This window comes from Centroberyx affinis, unplaced genomic scaffold, assembly GCF_046629955.1.
Source record: "Centroberyx affinis isolate AG114_WGS23_722 - 3 ecotype Tasmania unplaced genomic scaffold, CSIRO-AGI_Caff_v1 ptg001856l_1, whole genome shotgun sequence".
Taxonomy (NCBI): domain Eukaryota; kingdom Metazoa; phylum Chordata; class Actinopteri; order Beryciformes; family Berycidae; genus Centroberyx; species Centroberyx affinis.
Window position 1 is genome coordinate 42,900 of NW_027280234.1, and position 21,536 is coordinate 64,435.

General features: G+C 38.2%; 3 protein-coding genes across 3 annotated transcripts; 1 reads left to right on the forward strand and 2 right to left on the reverse strand.

Annotated features, from left to right (window-relative positions):
• The first annotated feature begins 2,031 nt into the window (after positions 1 to 2,031).
• Positions 2,032 to 8,147, forward strand: gpatch4 (G patch domain containing 4). The gene is made up of 8 exons (XM_071529975.1): positions 2,032 to 2,155; positions 3,522 to 3,600; positions 3,699 to 3,772; positions 3,941 to 4,033; positions 5,019 to 5,132; positions 5,770 to 5,888; positions 6,176 to 6,226; positions 6,411 to 8,147. Exons 2-8 carry the CDS (start codon positions 3,522 to 3,524, stop codon positions 7,207 to 7,209), a joined length of 1,329 nt encoding a protein of 442 aa, XP_071386076.1. The 5' UTR covers positions 2,032 to 2,155; the 3' UTR covers positions 7,210 to 8,147.
• Positions 8,148 to 8,729: 582 nt separating this feature from the next.
• On the reverse strand, positions 8,730 to 14,930 carry LOC139653032 (asialoglycoprotein receptor 2-like). The gene is made up of 7 exons (XM_071529982.1): positions 14,870 to 14,930; positions 14,192 to 14,269; positions 13,573 to 13,680; positions 13,032 to 13,226; positions 11,582 to 11,742; positions 11,114 to 11,229; positions 8,730 to 10,372 (listed from the first exon to the last, which is right to left on the reverse strand). The coding sequence occupies exons 1-7, from the start codon at positions 14,928 to 14,930 to the stop codon at positions 10,225 to 10,227; spliced, it is 867 nt and encodes a 288-aa protein (XP_071386083.1). The 3' UTR covers positions 8,730 to 10,224.
• Positions 14,931 to 15,732: 802 nt separating this feature from the next.
• Positions 15,733 to 20,059, reverse strand: LOC139653030 (C-type lectin domain family 7 member A-like). Its single transcript, XM_071529979.1, has 7 exons — positions 19,930 to 20,059; positions 18,330 to 18,419; positions 18,124 to 18,231; positions 17,833 to 18,027; positions 17,451 to 17,611; positions 16,947 to 17,068; positions 15,733 to 16,327 (listed from the first exon to the last, which is right to left on the reverse strand). Exons 1-7 carry the CDS (start codon positions 19,988 to 19,990, stop codon positions 16,180 to 16,182), a joined length of 885 nt encoding a protein of 294 aa, XP_071386080.1. The 5' UTR covers positions 19,991 to 20,059; the 3' UTR covers positions 15,733 to 16,179.
• Between the last annotated feature and the right edge of the window lie 1,477 nt (positions 20,060 to 21,536).

The window sequence follows — 21,536 nt, forward strand, 5'->3', positions numbered from 1 at the left end:
GAGTTTGTATTTCAAGCCTTCCGGCCCTCTGTATTGAAGCAACTCTTACTGTACACACAATAGGCTGCAGTAGGCAATACATGGGAATTACAATATTGGCACTAGTCTTTCCAATGCCATTTAAAACATAGAAAACAGAAAACAGAAGCTCAAATAGTTAATGCAGTATAGCAGCTGTTTATGACCACTGAGTGAAGTTAAGTAACCTTTATCTGCCCCTCCTGTTGTTGTTGTTGTTGTTGTTGTTGTTGTTGTTGTTGTTGTTGTTGTTCTTCTTCTTCTTCTTCTTCTTCTTCTTCTTCTTCTTCTTCTTCTTCTTCTTCTTCTTCTTATTGTTCTTCTTCTTCTTCTTCTTCTTCATACAGCCAACTGGAAGAGAGTACTTGCAAACATAGTTATCACATTGTTTCTCAATATAGCTGAGTTGGTTTTCATTCATTCTCATTTTCTAAATAAATTCATGAGGTGCAGATGAAATGTAAAGTGAATCAAAACCACTTTTTTCAGCTTTAGCACATTACTGGTAGGTATATCCTACCAACAGACCTACAGTATACAGTATTATTCTAATGTTAAAGGATAAAGGCTAACTTTGGCTCATTTTGATACAGAAATAGATTAGGTTAGTAAGTACCTCATTATTATTCCTAGTATTTTTTCTCTGGTTATTGTACCACTAACTGATATCTGTGGATATTGTATTCTTAAACATTGAGACTTGGACGATAAGCTTTTCATGCCACTCCTCTACACTTCAAAGTGGTTCAAAACATGTAAACTAACTGTTACTGTAAACCTTTATTTTGATTAAAGCCGTTTGTATTCCTGACTCATTTTACTGTCACTCTGTGATGCCAGTTTAATTACGCAGTAATGACTGGAAATAACTAAATAATATCCAAAAAATACATTATCTTCCAGAGAGGGGAAGGACATATACAGACTACACCTGTGCAGAAACAGTCTATGTTTGTTCATTAGGTTTTCCTTTGTTTACTATGTAGAATACATGCAATATTTGATATTTTTTAGCCTGCAGCTGCTTTACAACTCTAAATTGTATATTCTATAGCTTCTGGATGGTCCTGTTACTTGCACTGTATATAGGCCACACAGTTGGTCCAGTTTTGATGCAAATACAAATAACATTTTTTGTGTCAATGTGTTTACGCAATCATCAAAGATGGCATTAGGCCTATGTGGTTAATGTTTTGAGTGTTTTAGGTTCTTTTGCACAGGCGGTAGGCTATAGTGTTGTGAGAAACACTTTTACTGTTTCAGGAATTGCAGTAGAGTTTTGAGGATGAGGTTAACGTTTGGGAAAATGCATCTAAGCGATTCTAAGAAAAACTGTAATGTCTCATACCACCAATTGATCTGGTGTTTCATAAAATATCTTTTAAGTAATGAAGTTTGTCTTTCCATATGAAATTGAAAAGTGTCTGATATGTTCTATGAGGCATGTCAAGTGATGAAGATACATAAACTGACTTTGATATTCCTTCAGCCTTGGATAATAGAACCCTATCATTGGATCCAGTATGCGTGGTTAATAGACACTTGAAGCATGTCGCATCTGCAGGGGTTTACACATGAGATCCTGAAAGTAGCCTAGAAGAGTAGCCTACTTTTAATTACTAGAGACTTGGAGTCGAAGCATGAAGAGAAGACTTGAGACTTGACTTGGGTTCTGGTGACTTGGGACTTGACTTTGACTTGTGCTTTGATGACTTGAAAAGATTTCTTAAGTCTTGTGTTTGTTTCAATGATTTGGATGAGGTGAAGCTGACAAGACTGAGGCTGAGGCTGAGCAATACATGCCACACTGCCAAAGATATGGTAGAGAAAGGGAAGATCTGTAGAGCTGACAGGAATTGGTGCAAAAAAAACCAACAACTATTCTTTAAAAACGGTGGTCGGGAAAAGTGAGCAAAGTCATTGGTCTAACAGCGCCGCCCAACCGGAGGTACTTGGCAAGCGCTGACAGCACCAAGCCTGCCGGTAAGAAAACGAAGAAGTACCCGCAGTGACGTACGTCCGGTGTCATGTCAGCGCTCGGTGGAAACCGCATGGCTTGAGACTGTTGCCGAATAACTTTGTTTGTCCAATCCGACGGTTTTAGTGATGCACTTCTAATGAAACAAGACGTCAAGAGGTAAAGCTGTTTGTTATCGCTATTGTCTTAGCGTGTAGTGTCGTAAAACATCAGCCAATAGAAGGCTATGGAGACTAGCAAGAACCGGTCTGCTTTTACGTAATCTAACATCAGTACAGGCCTGTCAACCTCAATATACACCCTGTGGATAATTTCTCTTCTGATAATGCACATTTTACTACTTTAACTTGGGTTGAAAAAGAAGTAAGGATTGCAAATCTACCATTGACTTCACTGTTTACCTGCCAGAGACGCTTGGCTTGACGTTGAGGCGACATGTTGTAGACAAACATGGTGTTTAGACCAAGAAGTGTTTGAGATTCAACTTGCTACAGTCAGAAATAGGGAAAGCAGTGTGTCCTAGCCCAGTGGTTCTCAACGTGGGGTCCGGGGACTACCAGGGGTCCTTGAGGGGGTTCCAGGGGGTCCCTAGCAAATTGATGAATTATTTAACTTAATTATTTCAGGTACAAGAAGTGAACACAATTAGAGAATGTAGACAAATGACTGGTTTGATCATAGCTTCACTCTTATCTCTCTAACTACAATACAGACAGTCATGGAATTCTGGACAAAATCATATTTAACAATAAAAATATTCACAGACTTGGGTCAGAGAGACAAAATCTCATCAAATGGGGGTATCCTTGATATGAAAAAGGTTGAGAATCACTGTCCTAGCCCATAGCTGCCTTTAAAAACGCATGTCTCGGTCTAAGGAGGCTAACTTTTCACCAGCCACTGTCACTATTTTACCTGTAAACAACACTGTCGAACAAAGGATCTGTGGACAGCGGTTGGGTTACCTGCCAAACTGCCTGATAGAGTAGACACATTTCCTAGGCAGCCACCGCTAAGATGAAGTTGGTGTCTGGTGGTCATTTCCCACCTGAAAGTCACAATGAAATGATGTTTTCCACCTTGTTTAGGTTTTTTTTTCCCTCATAGTTTGTATCAAAGTCCCATTACTTTTACATCCTGGAAAACTTTACCATCACATCAAACTTTAGCATTACCTAATGGTGTACCAATAGCCGTACATAAAAATTCCAACTAATAATACAATCACATATTTTTGAACAATCCCCCCTGCCTCCGCCCCATCATATAAAACCTGCAACTTCACAAATTTCAAATTGACATGAGTGGCAGCACGGTACAGCGGTGCATTATTGTGTGTCCAGTTCACCCTTTTCCTAAAAACACCATGGTTGTATTGTTTTGTAAAGAATCAATGCATTTTTGAACCTTTGAACGCTCCCTTTTTATCCAGAAGTAAATAGAAAAGAGAATATTTCAGTCGTCAGGATTCTATGTTTTAAAAAACTGGCCAACCTAAATGTCTGCAAACTCTCTTTTTGTACAGATGGCAGAAACTGTACAAGAGAAGAGTCGTGGCTTGAAATTTGCAGAGCAGCAGCTCCTGCGTCACGGTTGGGAACACGGTAAGACACATGACCTGGTTAGTGCAGCAATCTCGCCACCGCACTGTGACTGACTGTGACAGCATGTGTGTATCTTACTCAAACCACTCTGCCCTCAGGTAAAGGACTGGGGCGAGACGAGAATGGGATTTCAGAAGCTATCAAAGTCAAAGTGAAATGTGACAAGGGAGGGGTGAGTATCTCTGCTGTCAGCTGGTCTGTAAATCAGAGCGCTGATTTTATGGTTTGGTTTTAGTCAGTGTTTCTTCTAACTTTAATAGGTTAGTGATGCGTAGAGGTAATTGTAGATTTAGTGCCACATCCCTTACTGTTTTGCTCAGACGTTGCTCTCCCATATCAGGTCGGCCATAAGCAAGGAGAGCAGTTCACCTTCCATTGGTGGGACCATGTCTTCAACAAGGCTTCTTCCAGTCTGCAGGTGGAATCTGACCAGGTAGGTCCTACCTTATCACGACAACACACACACACACACACACACACACACACACACACAAGAGCTGCAACGATTATTCGATTAGTTGTCAACTATTAAATTAATCGCCAACTATTTTGATAATCGATTAATCGGTTTGAGTATTTTTTTTAAATGTGAATATTTTCTGGTTTCTTTACTCCTCTATGACAGTAAACTGAATATCTTTGGATTGTGGACAAAACAAGACGTTTGAGGATGTCATCTTGGGCTTTGGGAAACACTGATCGACATTTTATAAACCAAACAACTAATCGATTAATCGAGAAAATAATCGACAGATTAATCGACAGTGAAAATAATCGTTAGTTGCAGCCCTAACACACACACACACTCACACACACAATTACCTGTACACAACACAACACAATCAGTGGACTTGATGCACTTATCTTAAGCTAGGGACGCAAACTCTGATCATTTGTTTTGTTTTTCTGAAGGGGGGGGGGGTCTGTTTCATAATGAGGATTAATCACTTGTTATATTTAACTTGTTTACTCATAAACGTGACAAATGGCGTCGGCTGTCTCATGACCAGGGAAACTCAGTTCGACGTTCAAGATGTAGAGTACTGAATTGTCTTTCTCCCTTCATGTCACACTCTACTATGAATTAGGCCCCCTCCCTTTATGAAGTTTGTGCTGCGGTCACATGAGAATATTTGTTGGAGCGACTTGATGGCTCAAAGATCATGAAAGTGATGCACTTACTGTAATACATGTTTTAACACTCCTCTGCTCATTCCCTTTAACTGCAAATTTTTTGAACCAAAATTGCCCTTTGCCTTTTGTAGTGCCATTAACTTAACGTGAAAAATCATTCATCACTGTCAAATCATTAAAATATTACTAGAAATAGCAAGTTGAACACAAATTTCTCTCTGGGAAAGCAAGCCCCCGGACCTCCTTGCTATAATGCCTCTTTCTTCTTCGTCTGCCTGGTTCAGAGTGGTGTTCAGGTGAAGAAGACGGTGGAGGAAGATGACGAGGGGATGATCTCCAACAAAAAACCAACTAAAGCCACGCTGGCTAAAGCCAAGCTGTATGGATGCTTCGTCAAGGTAAACTTATTTGTTGTGAAAAATTAAGTTCTTGCCTTACCCACTACATAACTGACCTAAAGGACATATATGCCAACCTTGCACTTAAAGTTGTAATCAAGCAATAAGTACAGTATAGTCTACTGTCCATAGTCTACTGTCCATAGTATGTGCACTGTATGTGAGATCTTGTTGTCCTTGTACCATGTATGTTGAAATGTACTGTGAAACTTCAAGGTTGCGATCACACCTGCAGTTTGTTTTCTTTGGTCTGAACCGTAGTGGAAAAGCATTTTTAGCATTTTAGTATTTGGTATTTAGCATCTTAGTAGTATTTAGTATTCTTTAGTATTTAGCATCTTAGCATTTTTGTATTTGCTTGGTTTAGGCTTACTGCCCAATTACAAGTGAACTGGCTTGTAAACAAAAGTCACAAGGTTGTGGCTTGACTTCCTCGGTTCATTTTGGAAGCTAGGCTTTTCAAACATTTTCAGGCGTGTTGATGCCGTTACTTGATGAAGGTTCAGAAGGTATTCTTTGACATTAGGTTATCAGAATGTTTCTGAACCAATGTCACCCAGACAAATTCCTGTACATTTATTGTACTTGGAAATGTCTGTGATTCTGAACTGACAGTTTTCCCATGTTCCCCTTTCAGTCAGCCACGCTGCTGTCTGGTCAGGAGCAGCCAGAGCCAAAGTCTGATGACTCAGATGACAGTAGTAGTAGCTCAGATGATGATGAAGACCAGCAACTGGACCTCTCCAGCACCACCAAGTAAGACCCTCCTCACATGCAACTTATTTTCAGAACTATGTCTTTTTACTCAGAAGTGTTATCAGAATCACTGTCAACATCAGGACAACTACAGAGCGCTTCTTTTCTTACCGTCCTCTCCTCTCATTCTGAACTTTGTCCATTTATTTATTTTCATACCTGTTTTTAATTAATGTCTGACATTTTTATTCATCCCATTGGCTTATATTTATTGTTTTATTGTCTCTAAAGCACTTTTTAACTCTGCTTTGAGTGCTAATCAAATAAATGTAATCATTATTCATCAGGCTTTCCGATGCTGATCTAATGAAGGCTTGTGGAGGACGCACTGCTCACAAGTAAGCTGACTTGAAAGGATTTGTTCCTTGTAGTTTAATATTTGCACTTTTATTTAGTTTATATATTTGTATATGTAAAAGTCACAAAACAAATAATGATGAGACACCATATGACATCATATGTTTAAAGAAAATACATTTTACTATGTAATTTCACTTTGGATGCTGCTTTATGTTTCTGCAGAGGAGCCAGGCACGGCTTGACCATGAGCGCCAAGTTAGCCAGGCTGGAGCAGCAGGAGGCGGAGTTCATGGCTAAATATGGCAAGAAGAGCCAATCAGCAAGTTCTTCACCAGTTTGTATTACACCAACCACCCAGTCAGCTGCCCAGAGCCCCGAGAGGCAGGAGGAGATGACCGAGGCTTCCCAGAGCAAAAAGACGAAGAGGAAGAAATCTGCTGGAGAGTTAAATGGTGAAGCAGTCTCTGAAAGCCCTGAAATGGACACTAGACCCAAAAAGAAGAAAAAGAGAAAGAAGGAAAATTCAAATGAGGATAGCGAGGAAGAATTAATCCCCATAGAAAATGGCGTGGCAGATCATTCTCAAACAACAAAGAGGAAACATAAAAAGAGGAAAAAGAACGCAGAGGAGAATGGAGAACTGAGTGAGACCACAACACCTAATGACGAGAGCAAGAGACCACAAGGGACTGCAGAGGTTTCCTCAGAGACTGACACGGACACTAAAACAAAGAAGAAGAAGAAGAAGAAGAAATCCAAACAGCACAGAGAGTGTGCCGCTCCTGCAGAGGTGGAAGAAAGTAATGATACAGAATCCAGCCAATCAGAACCAGTCCAGGACTGTGTGCCAAAAAAGAAAAAAGATGCAGTAATTATGGAGGAAGCAGAAGTTGTGGAGGAGGAATCTACAGTAAAGCAGATAAGGAAAAGGTGTAAAAAGGACAAACAGACAGCACATGGCAATGTAAACGAGGAGGCAGTTCCTCCAAAGAAGAAAAAGAAGAAGAAGTCCAAAGAGTAGTACATCAGAAAATATCACTGTGGACATGATAGGAAGTTGGCAGTCTCTTGAATCAGCTGTGCCAAGCATGTGCCACACAGATGAACTATTTGGAGGCTCTGCTCTAACAGCAGGCCTCTGGATGAATTGTTGACATTGCTTTCCCATTGGTTGTAGAATATCTTTAATGACAGTGTGGATCAGCAGCCAGATCAAGAATGAACAGCAGCTCTCCTGTCTTACTTATTGAACAACCTACTGTATGGAGTCAAATAGTTTTTTTTTTCAATAATATTGAATACTAAGCTAGAGTATTTATCATAGCCTGTTGCAAACTTCTAAGTGACTGAGGAAATCAGGAAAGTTTGGTGATTTGTTGCAGGCACAGGCTATGGTAGCGACGTAATCGTTTATAAAGATTGTTGTTTGTACACAGCATGAAATGTGTTGGACGGGGTCAGTCAGTCAGACCATGTGGTTCAATACAGCGGCTCCCTGGTTCCTCACACTGCAACCCACACCGAGTATTTCTGAACTGACTCTAAAGATCTAGCAGTCAATGTTGACATCTTAATGCTTTGCACTGTAGGATGAGAAATGACGTCAAGCCATGAAAGCTGCATTGAAACACACTTGATAGCAAGTTGCCTTTATCGCTCTCTTTTTATAATACATTTCAAGAAGTGCTTAATTCATGTTTATTTTACAATGCAACTTAAAAATCAACATAAAATGCCAAGAATTCAGTGTAGCCTTTGCATCATGAACAACCTTTCTTCAAGGGCATTTTAATTTGTGCTCAATCAATAGTGATTGCAAGGAAGGTGAATGCTTAATCGTTGACCACTGTACCGTGTTTCTATTATAAGGGCACGAGACCTTGAAGTACAGATAGGATGGCCAGACTATTACAAGAATTTGTAAACTTTACATGCAAATTAAATGACTTGACACATCAAGCTGTCTCCGTTTACAGTGTGACTCTCACAGATCTGCAGGTTTCTTATTGGACAACCTGTTTTGTTCCAGTTGGAGGTGGTGAAAGAAATACGGAAATCCTTAAAGGGGCACAAAATACAGGTAATATACCGCATGGTATACATGATCTCAGATATGTCCCAACAGAGTAAACAATCTTACATAACCATCTTGGTCTCAAACGTTAGTGAGAGTTTCTGAATGAGTGTGCTGAGTCTACTTTACAGTTTATTAGCTTGTTGTTGGGAGTGAAACCATCATGATTATTATGATTCATATTTTGCTGTTTTTAATGGTTGTTAATCATTAGCAACTTTGGTAAAAGGCGTTATGTTTCTGTAAGATTTGGTAATGTGACCTTTGAGGACTTGCTTTAAGTCGGGTGAACTAATGAACTGTGTGACAACAATGACATGTTTCTCTCAACACTCCTTCCCCTCTTGGTTACAACAGAATGTACACATTCATTGACAGTAAATGCAATGCAATTGACTCGATGCTGCTGTTGCATGTGAAATGACCTTTATTATTATTACATTTTCCATTCTAGGTTTTAGCTGACAGTCTGCACACACTACATTTCTTCCAAACTTAAGTGAAAGAGCTGAAGTATATACACTACCAGTCAAAAGTATGGACACACATTTTTCTTTATTTTTACTATTTTTCACATTTAAAAAAAAAAATCAAAACTATCTTGTGTTTTAGATTATTTAAAGTAGCCGCCCTTTGCCTTGATGGAAAGGCAAAGGCTTTGGAAAGAAATTCATACATAGGCACCAACTTCACTATTTATATTTATCTAAAAAACAAATTTCAAGCATTTAAGCACAAGCCTTTCGATCAAAATGGCTTTAAGATAATGAAAAACATAGTACATTCGATCAGGTGTGTCCAAACGTTTGACTGGTACTAGTGGGTCAGGTATAGCTTGTGCCATGTACACATAACAGCAGAGGTGCAAATCCTTAATGTTATCACACCCGTCTTGAAACATTTACATTTTAGGAATTTAGATAATGTTCATATCCAGAGTGAGATAGAACAATGGATGAAGACCCTTAAGTAAGGTAATTGACTTCCTTGCCTCCCTCCATTGCCTAATGAGGACAGACTGACTGCTCAACCCCCAAAAAACCCAATAAAAAAACTCCACAGATCATAGTTTAGTTATTGACACAATGCAAATAGAAGTAACACTAACAACATATACAATGATAAAAACCAGCAGATAATAAATGACAGGTGAAATTAACAAAAGAAGGAGCTTAAAAAAACAAAAGGAAATCTTATGAAATCTTTCTATTCAGAAAACACCTTGCCACATTCTCCTGTGATGTAATACTGGAAACCCATGTGAGCCAACACTGTACCAAAGCAGATATTTCTGCACTATAAGACAAATGTATACATTAACAGATCTAGCTTCATCAGTGGAGATAAATCACTTTACAGACTTTTGATGTAACAGTTACTTGCTTTTAGGATACTGAATTTGAGGAAATGTACCCGCTGCGCACGCATACATTTACTTATATTGCTGTAAAAGTCGATGGTAATTACTATTGTGAAACCCTTCCTCCAACAGCAGTCAGTGGTATTTACTGTGATAGGTGGGTATAGTCTATTATGCCCAGAGAAAGAAGTGTGTATATACCTGTAACTCTCCTGAATGTGAATACATACAGCTTTAGATTTTATTGCCTTTACTGCCTGCATTTTTTTTAAGATTATACATTTCACTTCTTGAGTCAAACATCAGAAGTGTTATTCCCACACAGATTTAGTGGTGGAGATCTAGATAGATGTACCCACTATTTGAAAAAGTGGCATCTAACAAAATGGCTGATGGCAAACCAATTATGATTTGACAAAGGCTGACAAAATGATGAATGACTTTTACAGACTGGATCATCTATAGGGTATTGTAGAAACATTTTAGAAACTTTTTTCCAACATGAGTAGATATTGTTTTGGAAATGAAATGTATACATTCACGCTCAACATATATTTCAAGCGTAGGGCAAAAATAAATCCAGAGAACAAACATGGTGCTAGCTAATCGGACTTGAACAGGACTTTAGCCTCACAGATCCATCTGTTTCTCATGATACACCCTGTGTCATCCCAGCTGGCCATAGGAGTCCTCTGTGGGATAGTTAGCGTACAATGACCAGACTGACCCAGAGGCTCTGTCACCCAGTACCTTGAAACACAAAACAATGGCAGGCATGAATATCAGTGTCTTCCTAAAATTATGATCAAGATTGAGATTGCACTTTATTGATCCCCCAGGGGAAATGTCACAGCAGTAATGTACACTACTACAACTCCTACTACTACCAGTGATAATAATAACAGGAACTGCCCTTGTCAAGGAAGATAGAAAGTGCTATACAGACAATAAAACAAAACGTATCAAATCCATTATGATAAATAAAAAAATGACAAACATGGTACAGAAGAATAAAACAGGAAAATATGAGAATAAAATAGTTAAGAACAAATTCTATAAAAGTGCTAAAAGTAATTTGTGGGGGTAAAAGTAATTTTTTTGTGTTGATTTTCATCTGGAATCACAATCTGTTTAGAGTCAATTCCATTACAAGGAGTCAGAATCGACTACAAAAAAATGTGGAATCGTCCATCCCTACTTTTTAGTCACACACACATGGCATGGACTGCTTTTTTTGTGAAGAAGTGGGGTTCCATAGGCAGCTGGCAGTTTACAACAACAACCATGAAAATGAAAATGGAGGAAGTGGCGGTAGTTACTGTGATGGGAGCACATTGGTTGCAGAATAGTGTGACTATTCCAAGGTCCTAAAAAACCTTGACCTCAAAATTGCAAGGCCCTCAGGATCACACTGTTGTGATGAGTATGTTTATTTTTTTATTGAGCCATTGCTTGTTTGCTTAATGTTGCAGAATATGGAGCCTTTCTTACCCCAGAGTTTGATTACTTCCATCAACCCAGAGCCAGTTGTTGTCAGTTTCTGTCAAGCCGATCCAGTAGCCATGAAATTTATCATAGTAGAACTCAGTGTGATTACTGATGAATTCCTGGAAATCATACAATAGCGTGGCAGACAATCAAGAACATGAACACTTCTACGGTTGTAGGTAGCGAGCAAACATGAAAACATCATACCTCGCAAAAGTTTAATTTCCATGACTTGAGAAAAACTTGTTTTCCATTTGATGTCCATGCATTTTAGAAAATAAAGATTGTAATGTTGTGATTGGTTTTATGATTCCTTGAGTAACTGAACTTACTCGGCACATGAAGCACCATGTTTCCTAATCTCTGAATTTAACCTTAATTTATTCTTAATTAACTCTGAATTTAAAATAAACAAACACACAAAGAAAATCTTGGAGTTATGGTGGTTTCAGATGATTTTGAAGAACTCACCTGTTCCTGCAGGCTTCTAACAACAACCAAATCTGCTGCCATCTCTTGGCAGGACTGTTGGCTACTTTCCCACGTCTTCCATTCTCTACTATTACCTTGGAAAAAGAAGTAGCAGCTTTGCTGGAACATAATCCAGCCATCCCTACAAGGTTTACACTCTGCTGTGACATAAAATGAGCAGAGAAATGGAACAAGATCAGATTAGAATAAGAGTTACTTTAATTGCTGTATGTTCAGGAATTGATTTTGGTGAAAGTGGCATAGAGACATACAGTAAACTTAGTTTTCAACATAAACTGACGGTGAACACTGAACAGGGACTCACATACAGCACAAAGGAACACGATAGATAGCAGTATGTACAGTACATATCGCTATACATATCACTCTACATACACTTTTCCAAGGCAGACCTGGCCAAGAAATGGCAGCAGGGGTTACACAATAAAACTACTAAAAAATACTAAAATATGTACAATAAAAAAAGGTCACAAATTCGAGCACACATCTTGTATAAGACTGTGGATAATTTGTTTGAACTGATTTAGGGGAATAAAATGGTTGAGCTGGAGCTTTGACTGGAGATTGTTCCAGGACCAGGGGGCAAAATAATCAAATGCCTTTTCAGCAAAGACAGTTCTGATTCTGGGAATTTTAAGAAAAATGCAGGACTGTGATCTTAGACTGTAGGCATTGCTGGCAAATTAGAGTGTGGCCAAGTAAGAGGGCAGTTTACCGATAATGGACTTATAAATAAAAATGTACCAGTTTATCAATCGTCTGGTGGCTAGTGAGTTCCAGTGTAATTTCTGATACAGGACACAGTGATGAGTTAATGGACTGAGGTTAGAGATAACGCGATAAAGCTGAGTGGTAGAGTTCTTCCAGCACCAACGGAACTAAAGCTTTCGGAGAATAACAGATAGTGGACCGAGTGAAATCACTTCTGATATGTTTATCCTCTTCAGTAAAACAAAAGAGAAAACAAATACTCGCGGAGCAGCACCTGAAAGAGACAGGGCGGGACAAGTAGCAGCATCCTCTTTGCAACAAGAAACAACAGGCTTTATGGGAAATGTGGTCTTAATTTTGCGAAACACTAGCTCTAACAAACAACTGGAGTGACATAGAGGCTACAAATTGTCTCAACCATGGTCTAATGTAAACCATTTGTTTACATTAGTTATACCAAGGTATCACAATTAATTTGATAATGTTATAATGATGTTTGAAATTGCTACAAATAGCATCTTTAAACAATCTATGGCTGTGTGTGTTGCAGCAGTGAGACATACAGCTTGATTACAGCTGTAGAGGGAAGTGCAGTGAGTGAGACGTCACATTGGGTCCAGTTTAGTTTCATTCAATTTCTTATTTGCTGCTGACACACCACAGATTATCCGTCTGAAACCCAAACACAGCATCATGCATCCGAGTGTTAACCATTCACCTTTCTGTGAGCAGTATTCGTTCACTGGAAAGTTGTCAAACTCAAAGATGACCCCCAGCGTCCAGTTGAGACTGTCTCTCTCTCTGCTCAGCTCTTCTGTCTGTCTCTCTAAACTGGTCCTCTCTATCCTCAGCTGCAGATTTTGTGTTGTGAGGTTGTTGAGGTTTGCCTTCTGTTCAGAAATTTCCATATTGACTATGGTGAGAGGGAGAAACAGCACATTAATATCAATAAATCAATAAGTGAGTCAATTGGCAGATGCATTTGCTGTGGTCAGAGAGGCAAACATTTTAGTACTCACTCACTATTGTCAAACAGTATATCATACCATAGATAGATAGATAGATAGATAGATAGTCCGTATAAAGAAATTATCCAACAACACACTGTAAGACTCTATTGACAATAATACTCACATCTTTATTTTTCTTATAGCCTTTGCTTGGAAAGGCTATAAGAAAAATAGTGCAGCTTTGAATACTATTGCAGCTTTGAATAATTGCAATAGTTCACAATAGTACAGTGTTGAAGTCAAACTTACAGTAGACGATGGTGGAAATGATGGCTGCCACCAGAAGGACACAAATTATCCCCAAACATGCAGCCAACAGATGGAAGTGCTGAGTGTGTGCAGCTGCTTCACCATCTGCTAGTGATGATAAATCTCATATTCAAATCATGATTAGGACTCATGATCAACTCATTCCTAATAAACATTATTACAGTTGCATGTACATTTTTTTTTTTTTTTTTGTATTGTGATGCACTCTTGACCAATTTACATTCTGACATACGGACTGCTATTATCAGTAAAGGGCTTATATATACAGACATATATTTATATATATTGTTATTGCTTTAAAGTACTTTTATTGTCAGTAAGATATGGTATGGCAGCAGCTTTGGTGCAACACAGAAACACATCGAACGACTTTACAACAGATTAACTTTTTTATTAATTATGCTTGACCTCCCCTTTTACCTGTTACTTTTATGTTTCTTCGTTTGCTTAAACTGCTTTTTAATTTTGATTTCAGCCTTTGTTTTGTTTTATTCACTCCTCTGAAGTGTGATTTTGCTCTGGGTTTCCATGACTGAAGTATAGCAGAAGTGATGTGTATTATAATGTTGTACATCAACCAAACTGCAGGGTGACTTACTTGGTACAGTAGCGCTTTTATCAGCAGCATGCTCTTTAGGTTTTACGTCAGCATAGACTGTCTCCTCCTTGTTTATCTCTGGGTAACACAGAATGGGGAATGGCTAGATGAGATACAATTAAAATATGATAACTGAAATTAATTATGAAATTGATTTAAAGTCACAATGAAACAGGATTTTGAGAGTATCTTGCTTTGATAATAATGCATTTCGCGTTGAAACAAGATGTTGGGGCGGAACATAACGCAGGGAGGGATCATTCAAAACTGTAAACCAGTTGGAGATCAGTTCATTTTATTTTATTTGTTTTTTTATGGGAGGGGCGGAGGAGCGGGATTGCCACAAAAATCTGTGATCAATAAAAATTAAAAATCAATTAAAAATCCAAGAAAATACAAATGTTGTAATTGTTTTGGCATTTGATATTGGCATTCATAGGTGCACATTATGGCATGTAAAATTAGTACAAAAAAAAAAAAAAAAGTAATGTTTCATTACATTGTGACTTTAAGGGCCAACTTGCTTCCATTCCAACAGATTACTTAAAAAGATTAAATACTGTAAAAGAATCTGATCAAAAAAATGAAAAATTGATTAACAGAATCAACCTTGCACAGACATTTTGAATTCCAGCGACACCACAATCGCTTGATTTCAATAAAGATGCAGGCACTTACCTTTTGGAGCTGGACCGCCGTTTTTGAAAACTACTGTAGAATAATGGAGTTCTTCCTCCATCCTTAAAATGTATAAATCACAGTATGTAGTTTAATGCAGCAAACAAGAGCAGATTTTAACAGAGACTGGTATGTTCCACAGGTGAGACTAAACAAAACAAAATTATCTTATGGAGAACAAGTGGTTCCTCTTCCTCTGCTCCTCTGTGAAGTGCAGCTATTGACTCTGTACCACAGTTATATGACACTGTTGAAACGTTTTGACTGCACAACCTCAGACAGTGATGCAAGAGGGCCAACGTGACTTTGTGTTAGTCAGGAATTACATACAAAATGTCCCAGCACCTAACTCTTACCCTCTAACTCTTTAACCTGCCATGTTCAGCTGGTAGGTTAACTCCCATTTGGATCTCACAGTGACGACCAATCTCCTTGTAATATACTATTTTCGGTGTAGTGCATCATTGAGAACATCTATAAAGAAAAGGTTGAGTTGTTATCAGTTCTATGCTATGAACTTCATCCAGCGCAACTCTCACAACATCTCCCAATCCAAAAATCTCTAATTTTAGAGATTTTTAGAGAGATTTAGAGAGTAGATTATAACGTTTACTCAGCACTAGAACTACAACTGCTAGTACTGCTACTACTGCTACTAATACTACTAATACTAATTGTACTATTTCAACCACCACCACCACTTCTACTACTACTACTACTAATGCTGCTACAACTACGACCACTACTAATTATAATAGTAATAATAATGATAAGAAAAAGAAGAAGAGATAATGTATGCTTTTGTAAATAGTTTAATTTGCTTTTTGTTTCCTTTAACATATCACATTCAAACATTACCCAGCCAAATTAGATGATTTGGGCTTGTGTGACTTAGGTAACTGTATACTTTGCTACATCTGTAGAATTTAGCTTAAGACAAGGATACTTACAATAAATGAAAACAAGACTTTAAAAAAGACACTATATAAAAAATATTCAATGTTTACAGATTGTTTACAAAAGTGTAATAAAACCAGCTGAATATGAACAACACACAGGTGAAGGGGGTTCATCCCAAAATACTGTCCATTTTGATAAAATTAAAAATTAAAAATGTAATGACATGAAATCCATTTCTTCATCAAAACACATAATGTCCTCTCAAATGATACTAAAGAGATTGACCATTTAGAGAGCTCAAGATAGCTAACAACATAACTACTACTCAATAATGAGTTTTACCTTCAGCATTTTGTGGGCGTCACATCTTTTAAACTTTAAATAACTTAATTTGGTAATGTAACTGCTTCCTAATCAGACTTTATCAAGGCTTTAGTTTCACAGATCCAGTGGTTCCTCATGTCACAGCTGGCTTTGCTCCAGTTGGCCAGAGGATCTTTCAGTGGCAGAATCAGAGTACAGTAATTCCAGTACAAAACCTGCTGAGCCATCCAATACCTGGTGAGGAAAAATAACAACTGACATGGAAGTCCATCTATTCTAACTTTGTGTGTGTGGTGTGATCTGTATCTACTATAGTCTACTGTGTAACACTATAAGGTGTCAATATCTCTGTCACCTAGACAAAATCCTGTACATTTGTTGTACTTGCCGATTTGAGGTGTTGCATGTAACATTGCCATTGTCAAATTAATTAGAATACCTTGGTAAAATTACCGTAAACAAATGAGACCATGGTGGAGACCATTGGTAGCCTCTATCTCACATCAGTGGTTTTGCTCCTGCTGCTATAGTGTTTCTCAAAATTAAAACATTTTCCCTAAACTCTGTTGCTTCCTGTGGGAAATGTATCAATCTCCCTCTTTGCCTGCTTTTGCTAAACATGTTGAAAGTGATTTTCCCATCTGCCTTTCACTTGTTTCACCATCTGCCATTGGGAGAAAATGAAAGCTTTAGATTTGTTTGTACTGGAAGAGCAGCACCCTCTTCCTGCTTTGTGCTGTAAAGCAATCCAGCAGATTTCCCATTAAATGGTGTGTGTGTGTGTGTGTGTGTGTGTGTGGTGTGTGTGCGTGTGCGTGTGCATGTGTGTGTTACTGTAGGATGCGGTGCTTACTTCACAGTGGGGATGCTTCCATCAGCCCACAGCCACTGTCCAGCTTTAGCCTTTTCAGTCAACCCAATCCAATAACCATGGGCATCGTCATTATAGCGTTCAGTATGGTTACTGATGAATTCCTAAATGTAAAACATAGCTGTTAGTGATCAAGAAAAACAAATCTTTTTCTGTTGTAAAAAGGCCTGATACATGTTTAAAATACTTGACAATGTTTAATCGCAGCATTTCCTCTGTGATTTTAAGTAGCAGTGGTGCTTGGTGGTCATTTTAGTTTTGGTTTCACATGTGTCCCTATGTTATGGTTTCAGTACAGGTTGCTAAAATTGTATTTAGATCATTATAAAAGCATTAACTCTAACTGTTGTTTTAATTTCACATTTTCTTCAGCAGTGCTGAATCATCATAAAAACATCGCAGACCATGCATCTCCTACAGCATGAAGACTTTTTGTTTAAAATATTTAGCTTCATTTGAATATGGAAATGTTCTTATCTGTCTTGCCTGTTCCTCTTGACTTCCAACCATCACCAAATCTGCCTTCATTTCTCTGCAGTGCTCTCGACTTGCATCCCAGGTTCTCCAAGAAGAATAATACTGATTCCCCATAAACAGGTAACAGCTGGACCGAAACAGCAGCCAGCCCGCCAGACAAGGTTTACACACTGTGTGTAAAATAACAACCAGTCATACTACTATGGGTCACATACGTATATAGACATGTATACATACTGTATATAGACCTAGTCAGCAAAGCTGAATCATGACAAACAACATACAACAATGTACATCATAAAAAATACACTCGAAATGACATAAAAGGTAACTGCAAAGACAAAATTCACAATTTGAGAGCTCAAAAGTCAATCTTTTTTCATGTTTTCACCTTTTTGTGAGCAGTGGGCATTTACTGGAAAGTTGTCAAATTCAAGGATGACCCCAACAGTCCAGTTGAGAGCGTCTCTCTCTCTGCTCAGCTCGTCTGTCTGTCTCTCTAAGTGGGTCTTCTCTGTCCGCAGCTGCAGGTTTTGTGTTGTCAAGTTGTTGTAATTTGTGTGGTACTCAGAGATGACGGCATTTACTATGGTCCGGGGAAGAAACCATCAATTTTGCACTAACTTATTATTGTCAAACTGCATATCATAACATAGATAGAAAGACATACAGGCAGACTTACAGTAGATCCTGAGTACGATGATGACTGACACCAAGATGACACACAGGATCCCCAAACCTGCTGCCACCACCCGAAGAGCAGTAGAAGATGGAGCCGTCTTTCCATTTTCTACCAAAAATAGCAACCAATTAAATTCCTATTACACTAGCTTTTGGCACATAGAAATCATAATTCGTCTTAGTCATCATTATGAAACTTCAGATAACCTGATATGACAGGATGACTTTCATCACATGTCTGTTCCTCAGTCTTCACCTCATCATAGATTGCGTTTTCCACATTATTTACATATATCTCTGGAAAAAAGGAAAGGAGGTGATCAGAAATAAAGCACATAGCACAAAATGATCATAATATATCTGCAGGGGGTTGATACGGTTGTTGATCAATACCAGTGACTCAACGATTACTTGACCGAGTACTTTCAAACTCTACATTGGTTTTCTCCCTGTATGACTGTGTCTTTCTAGACTGAGTCTAGAAAGAAGCCCTCGCTCTTTGATTCTGAGGGACTGACACCAAAACCTGACGATTGCTGTTGATGTTTTGAATCGTTGAAAAACACCATCAAACTGCATTGTAACCTCACTGGAAATATTTCACTGTGACGTCACATCGTCTACATTTGGCCGGTTATCCACAGGATAGAAAAATACACCATCAAACAACAAAATGGGCCCAGAAATGCAAGGTGCATCACCAACAGCTGTTTTTTAAAAAGTGTTTTAGGGTGGACTTTTCCTTTAAGCTCATATGTAATTATTTTTTTTAAAAGCTTAATTACTTAATTAGGGGTTTTGCTGAACTCATGCTCCTTTTATCAATGTGCTGCTACAATGTGTAAGAGTAGCCTACCAGTGATGGAAAGAGTACTAAAATGAGTACTAAAATGTCCTACTCAAGTAGAAGTAGAAGTAGCTCATTTAAAATGTGTTTTAGTGTGTTTTAATGTGTCTTTTTAGAGCCATCTTAGATGTGATCTTTCTCATGCAACTCTAAAAGCATTAGGGTATAGAGTTCAAACTAGATTATTTAAAAAAAAAAAAGGGACATTTGCAAATTACATAAGTGCACAAAGTAAAGCCAGATGACTCTTCTCTTTGCTGACTGACCATTCACTGTGGATGGCTCCACACTTGGCCAATTTATGATTGTCCAGTTTCTGTTGCTTATGGAGAGCCACAAAATCTGTAATGTGATTTAAAAAGTAGCAAAGTAAAATTCTTCAGTGAAAATGTACTTAAGTAAAAGTAAAATTGCCGACTTTCAAAAAAAAAGTACAAGTACACAAAAAAGCTGCTCAATTACAACAATGTGAGTAAATGTAATTAGTTACTTTCTCCCTTGAATGGTACACATTCATACTTACAAACATCTACATCTGTCAGCTGCCCAGTACAACCACAGTGAGCTGCTGTGGGCCACTGAGCAGCTCCATTCGACTAGGTGTGGTTTGTGGAATTGGTTTAGCATAGCTAAATTAAAGTATAGCTAAATTGCTAAGATTAGCTTCACGTTGACAACTTTAAAATGCTGCTTACATGTACATGTATGTCAATAAATCAGTATTAATATTCCAATAATTTATGAAAAATACAACTCTCTAAATGGGGACAGTTTGCATAATGAGTATATTTACTTTGATACTCTAAGTACATTTTGCTGCCAATACTTATGTACTTTTACTTAAATAAGATTTTGAATGCAGGACTTTTACTTGTAATGGAGTATTTTTACATTGCTGTATTGTTACTTTTACTTAAGTAAAAGATCTCAGTACTTCTTCCACCACTGCCGAGTACTCACCCTGAGTAGAAACACCATTCGACTTGAACATCACTGTTGCGTAATGTAGTTCTTCATCCATTCTTCACGTTTATCACTGACAATATTCACTTTCTCTCAGCAGACACAGGGACATTAACTTATACAACAGCGGCTGTAAAGCTATTTTCAGTTCAGGATCACCTGCTTCGGTCGGGATTCGGTTTCAGTGGCTAAAACCACATGCAAGAGACAGAGGGAAATTTTTAAGAGCGTCCTGTTCCTGTGTGACTTGTGCTTCTGCTTTTTGACCGAATGCATTGCAACACAGACAGATGGTGTTTGAAATGTATTATTTATTGTTGAACTGTTGTGACTATTGATAGTTATTATATGGTGGAGTGTCAACCCAGCACACACACACACACACACACACACACACACACACACACACACACAGTTATACTTAAATCACTTTTGGGGTATTTACATAGACTTACATTCATTTCCTGGAGACTTACGCTAACCCTAACCATAACCACTACTTGTCTAAACCTAACCCTAACCCTAACCTTAACCACTGACCCAAAAATCAGCTTTTTACCAATTGGGGACACGGCTTTTGTCCCCAATTGCACAAGCCGTCCCCAATCAACTGGTCTTAAGTCTGTCTTATGTGTATCCCTGAAAGTGACTTAAGTCATACCCACACACACACACACACACACACACACACACACACTGACACAGATCTGCATCTTAATGCTTTGGCAATATTGTTTTTAACTTTCATGCCAATAAAGCCTATTGAATTGGTATAAGGGTGTTTGTGTTATTATTCATTAATTGGAGCCTTTACCCAACATATACTATAAAGTTTATTATTATTATACTCTGCACAGGTCACCAGTTCATCACAGGTCTTATTATTATCATTGATATGAAATAAGAATATTAAAATCATCTGTATCCTCTGTATTGATATGACTCGATGGACAACCTGTCTATCATCCTGTGTGTTTTATAGGAATAGTACAGTACTCTTTAAAGTAGTATGGTGTGACTCACCAAGCTAAACGGGAGTACCATGAACTATTGGCCTTTGTCACAATCTCTCTCTCTCGTAGCTGTGCTGTCACTTCAATAAAGCGTCAGTGACTTTAAAAAGACTCAACACAGATTATCCTGTTGTGTCGTATCTGATCATTGCATCTAATCTGAGAGAAAATGCATCAGTTTGAGTAACAAAAGAATATTTTATGTGTGTGTGTATACGCACTAACTATACATTAGCCTACGAAATCTTCATTCATTAAACTTGCACAAGTGTAAAGGGAAATAGAAAATGGAAACAGAAAGTGAGTGTAAAGGGCAAAAGAGAAGGAGAGAGAGAATGAGTGAATGAGAGAATGAACAAACAAAAAAGAATAAGTGTGAGAGATCTGGTGAGTCTTCCCTCGCTCCCCTCCTCCTGACAGCTGCTACAGGGTTGTAACTTGCCTGCCAATCTGCAAAGCTGGAATTTGTCTCATTTTTAACCTAAAAAGTTAATCATAAACCCAAACCCTTAACTTAATCCCAACCTTGACCTATCTAGAGACCTTGTGACTATCCCCACCCTTAAATAGTGGGAAAAAAAACTGAAAATT

Bases quoted from the DNA above. Each gene is read 5' to 3' on its own strand.
- gpatch4 (XM_071529975.1), top strand. From the start codon at position 3,522: ATGGCAGAAACTGTACAAGAGAAGAGTCGTGGCTTGAAATTTGCAGAG. The intron at 4,034-5,018 runs GTAGGTCCTACC...TGCCTGGTTCAG, and splicing joins TGCAGGTGGAATCTGACCAG to AGTGGTGTTCAGGTGAAGAA. The intron at 5,133-5,769 runs GTAAACTTATTT...TTCCCCTTTCAG, and splicing joins TGTATGGATGCTTCGTCAAG to TCAGCCACGCTGCTGTCTGG.
- LOC139653032 (XM_071529982.1), bottom strand. From the start codon at position 14,930: ATGGAGGAAGAACTCCATTATTCTACAGTAGTTTTCAAAAACGGCGGT. The intron at 13,681-14,191 runs GTAAGTCACCCT...TATCATCACTAG, and splicing joins TAAAAGCGCTACTGTACCAA to CAGATGGTGAAGCAGCTGCA. The intron at 11,230-11,581 runs GTGAGTTCTTCA...TATGATTTCCAG, and splicing joins TTAGAAGCCTGCAGGAACAG to GAATTCATCAGTAATCACAC.
- LOC139653030 (XM_071529979.1), bottom strand. From the start codon at position 19,990: ATGGATGAAGAACTACATTACGCAACAGTGATGTTCAAGTCGAATGGT. The intron at 18,028-18,123 runs GTAAGTCTGCCT...CCCGGACCATAG, and splicing joins CATCGTACTCAGGATCTACT to TAAATGCCGTCATCTCTGAG. The intron at 17,612-17,832 runs GTGAAAACATGA...TTTTACACACAG, and splicing joins TGCCCACTGCTCACAAAAAG to TGTGTAAACCTTGTCTGGCG.